We start from the raw sequence: 11106 nt of genomic DNA on the forward strand, positions 1-11106 counted from the left end.
CAGAGAGAGCTCAGTTCCAGCAGTCTGACAAAACCTGGGCGCCCTCCTGAGTAGAAACACCAGGCTGCTTCTCAGCAGCCACACCCATAGGCTTTCATTCTGGGCTCTTCCATGAGGACTGGGCGTGTCCTGGAGTTCTGAGCGCGCTTCCTCTGAACGAGCAGCATCTATCAGGGGTTATAAGTGGGGAATTGGCCTGAACACCCGTGCATTTTGGGTGCTTTGTGAAGATTCAAGGAGAGGGTGGAAAACAACGGACGGCGTGGCCTGGGCAAAAAGGCCCCAAAGCACATTTAAAAGCATTTAGGGAACAGCAAAGTCATAAGGACAGGCAAATCTGAAGTAAATAAATGGAGTGAGTAATCAGTATCCGTGTATTTGGGATCTACTGAGTACTCAGCACTGAGAGCGCAGTGCTGGTAAGCATGAAGGGTGACGAGGACTCTCACACAGTCAGTGTGGACAAGCGGCCATTCTAATCAGTTCAATTCAACAGCTATCCTGTGACCCAACAGCTCCATTTCTAGGTATTTACCCAGGAGAATTTTTAAAACATCTCCACATATCCAGATTCATGAAGCTATAACAGACCCCCAATCATGTTCAACCCAAAAAGTACTTCACTGAGATATGTTATAATAAAAGTGTCAAAAACCAAAGACAAAGAGACTTCAGAACAGCAAAAGAAAAGAAGTCCATCACACAGAAGGGGCCGCCCACATTGGCTCAGGTGCACCCAAATATGTAGAGCAATTTTTGCAGACCTAAAGGGACAAACAGCAGGACAATGCAAGAAAACATTGACCTTAAATGACTCATTTGACCAAATGGACAACAGATATTTATATAACTTTCCATTTGAAAGCAACACAATATACATGCTTCTCAAGTGCACATGGGACATTCTCCAGGACAGATCACAGATGAGTCCACAAAATAAACTTTAATAATTTTAAGAAGACTGAAATCACATTGAACATTTCTTTCCGACCACAATGGCATGAAACTAGACATCAATTATAAGAAGAAAGCTGGAAAAAATCACAGATATGTGGAGACTAAACAGCATGCCACCAAATAGCCAGAGGGGTTCGAAGAAGAAATCAAAAAGGAAATTTTAAAAATCTTGAGACTGATGGAAATGGAAATACACATGCCAAAACTTACGGGATACAGCAAAAGCAGTTATAAAAGGGAGGTTCATAGTGATAAATGCCTACATTAAGAAACAAAAAAGATCTCAAATAAACAATCTGACTTCACACCTCAAGGAACTAGAAAAAGAAGAATAAAATAAGCCTAAATTTAGCAGAAGGAAGGAAATAACAAAGATCAAAATGGAAATAAATGAAATCGAGACAACAGAAAAGATGAGTGAAACTAAGAGCTGGTTTTTTGGAAATATAAACAAAATAGACAGATCTTTAGCCAGATTCACTGAGGAAAAGAAGAGAACTCAAAATCAGAAATGAAGGAGGAAGCATTATAACTGATACCACAGAAATACAAGGATTATAAGAAATGACTATAACTAACTATATGCCAACAGATTGGACAGCCTAAAAGAAATGGACACGTTTTTAGAAATGTGCAACCTACTAAGACTGAATCATGAAATAAAAGGAAATCTGAATAGGTCGATTACAAGTAAGGAGATTACATTGTAGTCAAAATCTCTGAACAAATAAAAGCCCAGGATCAGACAGCTTCACTGGTGAATGTACCAAACATTCAAGGAATTAATTCCAATCATATTCAGATTCATCCAAAAAAAGAGGACAAGGGAACGCTTCCAAATTCATTTCACAAGGCCAATATTACCCTGATGCCACATCAGATAAAGACAGTACAAGAAGAGGAAATTACAGGCCAATAGCCCAGATAAACATAGATGCCAAAATCCTCAACAAAATTTAGCAAATCAAATTCAACACTGCATTAAGAGGATCATACAGCATGATCAAGTGGGATTTGTTCCAGGGGTGCAAGATTGATTCAACATCTGCAAATCAACGTGATAAGCCACATTAACAAAATGAAGAATAAAAATCATATAATCATCTCAATAGATGCAGAAAAAGCACCTGACAAAATTCAACATCCATTTATGATAAAATTCTCAGCAAAGTTGGTGTAGAGGGAATGTACCTCAACATATGACAAGCTCACAGCTAACATCATACTCAACAGTGAAAAGCTGAAATCAGAAACAAGACGAGGATGCCCACTCTTGGCTACTTTCATTCAACGTAGTATTGGAAGTCCTTGCCAGAGCAGCTAGGCAAGAAAAAAAATAAAAGGCATCAAATTGGAAAGGAAAAAGTAAAATTGTCTCTGTTTGCTGGTGACATGATCTTATATACAGAAACTCCTAAAGACTTTACAAAAAAACTGCTAGACCTAGTAAATGAATTCAGGAAAGTTTAGTATACAAAATCAGCATACGAAAATCAGTTGCATTTCTATCTGAAAAGAAATAAAGAAGACAATTTTAGTTTACAATAGCATCAAATACAGCAAAATACTTAAGAATAATTTTAACCAAGAGTGTGAAAGATCTATGCAACAAAAGCTATGGACATTGACGAAAGAAATTAAAGAAGACACAAGTCAATGGAGAGACATCCTGTGTTCACGGATCCGAAGAGTCAATATCGTTAATGTGTTCCCGCTACCCAATGCCATCCATAGGTTCAAACAAAGCTGGAGGCATCACACTTCCTGATTTCAAATGATATTACAAAGCTGTAGTAATCAAAATAGCATGGGACTGGCATAAAAACAGATCTGGGAGATGGATACATTGTTAAAACTCATCACACTGTACTTTTAAGATCTATGCATTTTATGATATGCAAAATGACCTTCAATAAAAATAAAACAATATAACTGGACAAAATGAAAGTTTACATGAAAAAGGGCTAATCTCCCAAGTAGATACAATGTTTCTGGAAATCAGCAGGAGGACCACTGCTAATAGAAAAGCAGGTGAAGTATAACGGTTTGCAGAAAAGGAAATACAATGGTTCTTAATCGCATGAACATGTTCTCAACGTCACTCATGAAAAGAAATGAAAATGGGGAGTACACAGGAAGGCTGCTTTTCACCTGTCATAGTTGGCAGCCCTTGGGTGATGAAAACATGGGAAAGTAAAGACTTAGGTCAGCTCACTTGGCGGTGTCTATCAGAAACAAGTGCGATAGCCTTCAACTCAGGAGTTCCATTTCTGGGAAAGTACCCCCCTTCCACCCCTGAAATGCCTGCACATGTCCCAGCGTTAGGGACTGCAGCAATATTTGGAATAGCAAACATTCCGGAACAACCACACCTGTGTGGATCAGCCCCAGGCTGAGACACTCACAGCTGTGGAAAGGACTGGGGACACGCTGTGTGCTGAGATGGAAATGTCTCCAGGATACATTAACAGGAGAAGTCAGACGCAGGACGCCACGCACAGCGTGCGGCCTGAGGCGCAGACGGGCAGGGCTGGTAGGAACACGCAGTCGCTTGTGCTCACGAGGCCCCGCTGCGGCGTCACCCAGAGACCGCTCCTCGTGACCTCAGTAAGGAGCAGAGTGAGCAGCTGGTAGGTGGGACAGGGAAGCTTCAGTCTCTACCTGTGTTGATTTTCTCTTTAAAATTTTGAGCCATGTAAGTGTTTAATCTGTGACAAATTTAACAGAGGGAGAAGGAGGAGATGCAGGTGAGTAATCAGGTTCTGAAAATCCCAGAACCAGATGCTCTTCAGTCCCTGGATGTACGAGCAAAGTAAAAACCTGATCTGACTCTTTTTAACTGCTTTCAGAGTTTTCAGCCATTCCCCTCCTCCCCACCCCACCCCCCTTTTTTTTACACTTACCATCCTGTTAAAATCTGGTGCGGAGCATTTTCAGTGAATAACCTTCACCCTAGAGGAGAGTTCGGAGGGAAGCCAGTAGCCAGCCCTTCCCAAGGCCAGCCTGTCGGCACAAGCCCTGGGCCAGGCCACCCCTGGAGCTTCTGCTTCAGGCCCTTCAGGCCGAGCTTAGAGACCAAGCATTCTGTGCATCGTCGCAGCGGCAGCGGGAGGGTGTGGCATGCGGGAGGCCTTGCGGTTGTTAAGAGCAGCTGCGGTTGGCGAGCACGGCCCCGAGCCCCCACGCTCCTGGAAATGCAAGGGTGCATGGCAAGTCCCAGAGCAGTAGAAGGCCCCTAGGATGGCCTGGTGACATCCAAGGAGCCAGAGTCAGAGCAGGCTAGGCTGGGCTGCGTGGGTATTTTGTTTAATCCCGTCTTTCAGCTTACAGAAAGAAAAAAGGAAGAAAAAGCCATGAAGGTCCCTAATTGTGCTAAGTTTGTCCACAGCATGGCAGCCTGGGAGGGGCCAGTTCATGTAGTGGCCCTTCTCCTTGGGATTCAGAAGGTATTGTCCTTGGATTTCCAGGTGCCCCAGTAAGCCTCGGGATCTGGAGAGGGTCTCCCTCGTGCCTGGAGCCGACCTGTCCTCGCCCACGCTGTTAGGAGTCTTGAACCAGTGCAGGTGACAGCATGGTCCTAAGAGAAAGAAGCTGGGACCATAAAATCTCTAAGGTGCTCTTGGAGGCCTGAGGACAAATAGGACACTATTGTCCACTTCAGCTCTTTGGAAAAGACAGGAGGAGGGTTGTATGTAAGAGACACTCACAGCAAAATGCTCCTTCAGAAGAAACACCTTGCTGAGCGTGTCCGGATAATACCCATTTTATTTTAAATATATGAACATTCTCCAAAATGCGAGGGAGATTTTTTTTTTACTTTTATCTTGCAACTTCCCCCCTACCCAACAAATTCCTCTGAAGTCTGTTCCAATGAACTAAAGGCAGGCTGTGTTTGATTTAGTCCCAGGATGGAGACAGCGAATCTCCAGAAGTCCCCGAGTCCCCAGCCCTGCGAGGTGGTCTTCCGGAACAACTCCGTTGATCTGGGCAACCCACGTAAGTCCCGGGCCGTGAAGTGGGCCACAACACAGGGACTCCGTCGGCTCACAGGGAGGGCGGGTGATTGAAAGTCAGGTCCTCCTCCTCGAAGACACTACGCTGCGTGAGAAAAGCCAGACACAGAAGGACAAGTGCTGTGTGCTTGCGGCCACCTGAGGTCCCCAGAGCAGTCAAATTCAGAGAGTCAGAGAGCAGAAGGGGGGCTCCTGGGGGGAGGCAGCAGGAAGTGTGTGTGGATGGTGAAGTTTATGTCCGTGTGTTTTACCATACTTGTTTTTTCAAAAGGTAACCACCTGTACTATTACCTATTTTCTAAAAAGTCAAGGTAATCTCATAGGCTCAGTTAGATTTGTGAAGTGAGTGCGCTTGGCCTACAGCAAGTGCAGTTTGAAAGGAGGTAATTCCGGTCTCCCGCTCCTGCAGGTAAAACCCTCCTGCTTTCAAGGTCCTCTGACAGGCCCCAAACGCCCCATTGTACATGGAGAAATGGTATTTGGCCTCAAATACTTTTTACCTGGTGAAAACTTTCACCCCTCTTCAGGGTGTCAGGTTAGCACAGCTTCAGTCAGGCATGGAGACTTGCGAAAGTTATTTTCTTCCCCGCCTGCAATAAGAAGCCATCCAAGACGTGCCTGCGTGAAAGGTTCAGGCCTATGTGACCGTGTCTGACAGTGTGACTGCTGAGTACCGTCCTAGGGTGGGGGACAGCTCAACCCCGCAAATAGTAAACGTAAAGGAACAGCTCGTGTTTGTCTCCTGGGAAGCAGAGCTCACTGTCCCCCTCCTTTGACCGAGGTGTTCAAAGTTTCAAAATCCTTGGTTCTCTGTTGATTTTTCCCTGTCGCTGGGAGTGAGGTCTCTCTCGGGCACAGCCCCTGCTCTTCCTCCCTGTCCTCAGCCACCTCACCTCCCTCTCCCTCGAGACATTTAGGTAGAAACACCTGAAAGATAATGAAAGGTTAAAAATTGACCCAGGACTAGAAAACAACATACAGCAGGTGTCTCAAGGATTTCGGTTAACATCTCTCCCATCCTTCCCAACCTATGACCTTGATTTCTGCATCCCTGAGAGCAATGGACTGGAAACAATCCTCCGCGGGCTCTCAGCAGACCTCCGCCATCAGCTCTGCACCACACTCTCTGCCCTCCCCCTCTGCACGGATCTGCTCTCACTCCCCTGTGGAAAGCCAGTCCTCTGTGTGCCATTGTCCATTTGCTCTTGCCGGCTCAGGAGCATCACCCGGGCAGTTCCCTCCCATGTATCCCACATCTTCAGTTGTTCACTCTCTGCTGGATCCTTCTTAACCCAGCAGGTTGTTTTAAAAAGAACTTTCTCTTGCCCACACGTTACCCACTAGATTTTGCTTCATTTCCTTGCACTCTTTGGCAGCAATGATTTTTAATCAAATTATCTGTGTCCAGTGTCTCCAATTCCTCTCCTCCCATTCTGAAACCCACTCCATTCAGGCTTTCACTCCCGTCACTCGATGGACACTGCTCCAGGCAAGGCCACCAGAGATCTATGTGTTGCTAAGTGCAACGGTCCTCACCCACTCCTCCCGCACTGGTTGGATTCAAATAAGAAACAGGGAAATTGTCCGTTAATTGCAAAATACCAACTCTTTCTTGAGACAGAAAACTCTGACTTTCTTAAAGGTATCATCAGACTCCCAGATTTATAATAAAGTGAATTAAATGAGACAACTATGCCAAAATAATAAGAAACGGCATGGTGGGTTCTGAAGTCTGCGAGACATTCTACCAGGTTGGAGGGAAAAATGACGTGAAGGTTCCCCACATCCTTCTCCTCTCACCTCTTACCCGTCCTGCCTCTGCCCTCTTGTCCCGGGATCCTGGCTGTGATCAGCCTTGAGGAAGCAAATGCATCAGGAGCCGGCCGGGGGAGGGTCACCAGTCAGTCCCTCGAGTGTGTTCTCCAGCCCCCATCACTCCTCTCTGGCCCTCAGGACTTCCTGAAGATGAATGAAGGTGGGAAATGCTAAGAGTGGGGTTCTCTCTGAGGCCCCGTTTGGGTGCAGATGGCAGTTAAATGCCCATCAGGCAGGTGCTGGTGGACCCAAGGTGCCCTGCAGGTGGGCTGCGTGACTGTGGCCCCTGTTGTCCATCCAGCAGGCACTCCTTCCTGGGGACACTGTGAGAAGGAAAGCCAGCCCAGGTTTCCAAAAGATGGATTTTGCTTCTGAATAAAGGCAGATCCCAGTTTTTGTAAGTCCAGAGCTTCATATCAACTGGGGGATGCTTTTTAGGAAAAGAATACAGAACTACAAATACAAAATTAGGTTCAAAAGCAAATATTTAGAATGAAGAAAGAAACCACAACAAAACACTAATGTATAAAAGCAAATTCCAAAACCCCAGTCCGGGCCTCGCTTGGATGGGGCAATGCAGCTGGACCATCACCTGCTCCCGGAAGACCCTCTGTGTGTGTGTGTCTTGCTGTGACCCAGGGAGAAATATCCCTTCTCGGCTGAACCCTCCAGCCCCCGGAGGCCTTAGGTGGATGAGAACGAAGACAAGCAGAAAGAGGGTTTTGGTTCCTCCATTCGAGTGGGGAGGAGACCAGTCAAAATGCAAACACACCTTCCATTTTAAAAGAGCGGGGACTTTTTTTTAATATGTTCATTTTTCACAGCCCTCCATGTTTTTATGTTTAGAACATTTAAAATAAAGGGAGAGGACAGCTGTTTTCCCACCTTTGGTGGTTTGCATGATGGACCCAGCCTGGACATACACTCGGAAAGGGGGCCTCAGTGCCCAGAAACCCTCAGGGTTTTCCTGCCACAGCCGTGGGCCTGCCTCACCCTTTGAGGTTCTGGTTGAATCTGTCTGAAGAGGGAAGGAACGAAACCCCCAGGGGTGGGAAACTTGATACCTGCATCCATCCCAGGACTGTCGTGAAAATGGCCTGAAACAGCGGCTCTCGTGCACAGTCCTTAGACCAGCAGCAGAAGCGTGGCCTGGGAAGCGGCCGGAAATGTCAGCCCCGGAGCCCCACCGCGGACTCACTGAATCAGACCTTCTGCAGGCAGCGCCCACTCAGGTCTGAGAACCACGGGTCTCGCATTAGTGTCGGACACAGGGCTTCCTGCCAGCGCCGAGCAATGCCACCGTGCAGAGAAGGCTGCAGACTACTCCACTCGCTCTTCCTTCCACACACGGGCACTCCATTCGGTCAATAATCCAGGACACAACGCGTGGATACAAGTTACTTTTTCTTCCGCAGGGAGCATGGCCACTCAAAGTAACTCCATTGTCATCAACGAGCCATGGTGTAAACCTTCGGTGCACGTGGGTAGAGGCAGCATCTGGGTAATACTTTAATCTGAATGTGTCATGCAGACGTGTGATGCTCCACGTCTAACCTGTCAAGGTCAAGGTTCAGAGAAGAATGAAGATACTGGTTAGCTCTCTCCCTTGCTGGGTGAATGCCAGCTCTGCTTTCAGAAATGATTATCAGGTTGACCCTCCCAGTGAGAGAGTGCTCAGTGATGGATTAACTCCTCTGCGAATTTCTACCTGTGACCTTGTTATTCATATAAACTTGAGTAAGCCGCTTTGAACACCGATTTAAATCAGCTAAATTTAAAAGCAGGACTATTTCCAGCATCATGGATTCCTTACCAAGTTTAATATTAATACTGCGTGTTGTCCCCTAGCAAGTTTTCAGCCTCAGAAACTACCTTTCTGGGTTCGAGTTGTAAGTTTCAGTTTCAAGATTCAGACCTTTCTGGGGCCTCTCCTCTTGAATGGTGGGGGGAAGTGAATTCAGGGAATCATGTGGCCACTGTTTGAGCTGCTCAGACTGGGCTCAGCCACGGCCCCACAGAAACAGGCACAAGTGCCCTGGCCCCTCGGCCAGGCTGCACCCCTGGGACTCGGTTCTCAGGAAGGGCACAGCACTACATCAGACTCCCGGGGAGAACTTCAAACGCACACGCGGGTGTCCAGCCACCCACAGATCGGTGGTGGCCCCAGAAATAAGGGTGTAGGAAGGGCTTCTTGAGCGGCTCGCACATGGCCAGGTTTGCCAACTGCTCCGTTACCAAGCCCCCCCCCAGCCCTCCCACTTCCCCGCCTCAGTCACTGGCCTGGCTGGTGTGGCCAGCGTGTTCCACTCCGGCTGGAGATTCGATTTCTGCCACCAGAACGCTCGCCGCCCACTATCAGCTCTAACAGAGACCCCGGTGCTTTGCTTTTTCAGAGGGGTCCGCCTTTTCTCAAGTGGAGCAAACCGGGATTTCTCAGGAAGAGCTGGTCCGCGCTTACGACACCACCAAGAGCATGCCCGTGGGGACTGTCCCTTCCGCCCTCTCCAAGGCCGTCCTTGAGTGAGGCCTGGGCTGCACATCCTTCCCGAGGCCGCTGCGGTGAGCCGCCCCCCGACTCTCACTCCTGGGGCTCTGGACGGTCTGTTCTTTATGTATCGATTGAGTCACGATCCTCGGGTATAAATAATGGGGAACCCTGCTTGCTTTTTCTTAATTTGCCTTCAGTGTTTTACATAATTTATTTTTCTGCTTCTGTGAGATGCTTTATCAGTTCATTCTGAAGTACAAAACTAAAAAGCATTGTGTGTCACCAAAAGTTAAACTCTGGTACACATTGTTTTGGGGGGAAAAAGGTAAAGGATGTTATGTTGCCGAATAAGGTTGTTTTGCTTAATTGGAAAGGGATCACACAGAAACTTTATCTTTTGAAAGCTCACAGATTAAGGGCACAGGCAGCATACGAAAAATTGTTCTAAGTACACTATCCTGTCATTTTTGAGTTATGTTATGTGTATGAAATGTGCACAGTATTCTTGATTGCAGTGAATTCAGATAGTGAGTGCAGCATAGACTAATCTTGGGCCTCAAAACCAGGTGTGGAAGAATTGCCATAACTCATTAACCTCCCTCTGACCCCCCCACATTAGGGCTGGTGGAGAATCAGCACCAGTCACCCCTGTGGCTCTGCCTTAGGTGTGCACCACCTTTCCAGGGTTTCGGACGCTGTGAAGCGCTGGGAAGCTCCATTCTTCTGTCATCTGCCCACAGAGGTCACCACTAAGACACATGGTTCCCTTCGGTCTGGCCACTTTATGATGCTCTGTGTCAGGTATGGGGAACTGGAACCCTCGGGGGAGGCTGGAATCCCTACGCCTGTGGTCTAACGTCCCCAGCAAAGTCACTCCTCTCCTGGAACACATCGTCTCCCCTGTGCACTTTGCAGGAACAAAGAGATGCCTTTCACACCCCTCCTCTCGTCCAGGGTGGAGCCCCCTTTCTCAGACCAAATTCTACTTAGTGAGTTTTTAAAAGCAAAGATGGAGGATTCTTGAAGGCTGCCTCTATTTTCTGTGCTGCCAAGTGACTCCTCTGAGGAAATGAACTAAAAAGCCTGATACTTGTTTGAGGGGAAATAAGGCAACAAGGAAAACATTGGGAGAAAGCCCAGTTAAAATCTCAGAAAGGTACCCACACGTGGGTACACGGAATGTGGGCTGTCCACACGATGGCAAGCTGTTCAGCCATTAAAGGATGAGACACGCACCACGTGGATCAACCTGCACAACGTTATGTGTGTGGAGTGAAAAAGACAGTCATGAGGGGCCACATACAATATGGTTCCATTTCTGAGGAATGCATAAGCAAATCTACAGGTATAAAGTCGATTAGAGGCTGCACAGGGCTGGTGGAAAAATGAAGGGGTCAAAGGTTAATAGCTCAAGGGCACAAGTTTCTTTTTGAGTCAATGAACATATTCAAAAATTGCAGTCATAGTTGCACATATTTGTGAATATATTAAAAACCATTAAACACTTTAAATGGATGAATTGGTGATTAAATTTCAATTGAGCTATTTACAAAAATTTCCAGGGAGATTCCACTTCCAGTCATAACGTAGTGACTAATGCTAGGCTTACTCTCCTGCTTAAAACGATTAGAAAACTGGGAAAATGTATGAAAAGAAGTTTTCAAACATTAGACAAAGGGCTATAATCCCTAAGATAAAGGAAACAAAGTAAGCCAGGATTTCTGTCCAGAGGCATTTTCCAGACCGTGGTGCAGGGAAGTGTTACCCAAGCAAAGCACAGGACTCTCACTGAGTTGAGGACCCTGAGATTGAAGTCTAGGGAGGCCGAGGCAG

The 11106-nt window shown here is 46.8% G+C and overlaps 1 protein-coding gene across 1 annotated transcript in view; it reads left to right on the forward strand.

The window, feature by feature from the left end:
• LOC105090372 (phospholipid-transporting ATPase IB) overlaps positions 1–10823 on the forward strand; it is a 94773-nt gene extending 83950 nt beyond the window's left edge. Inside the window, exons 35-36 of the mRNA XM_064492886.1 lie at positions 4859–4953; positions 9179–10823. Coding sequence (XP_064348956.1) covers positions 4859–4953; positions 9179–9309 — 226 coding nt within the window. The 3' untranslated portion in view covers positions 9310–10823. The remainder of the gene's footprint in view (positions 1–4858; positions 4954–9178) is intronic.
• The last annotated feature ends 283 nt before the right edge of the window (positions 10824–11106 follow it).

Source organism: Camelus dromedarius, chromosome 13 (assembly GCF_036321535.1).
Source record: "Camelus dromedarius isolate mCamDro1 chromosome 13, mCamDro1.pat, whole genome shotgun sequence".
Lineage (NCBI taxonomy): Eukaryota > Metazoa > Chordata > Mammalia > Artiodactyla > Camelidae > Camelus > Camelus dromedarius.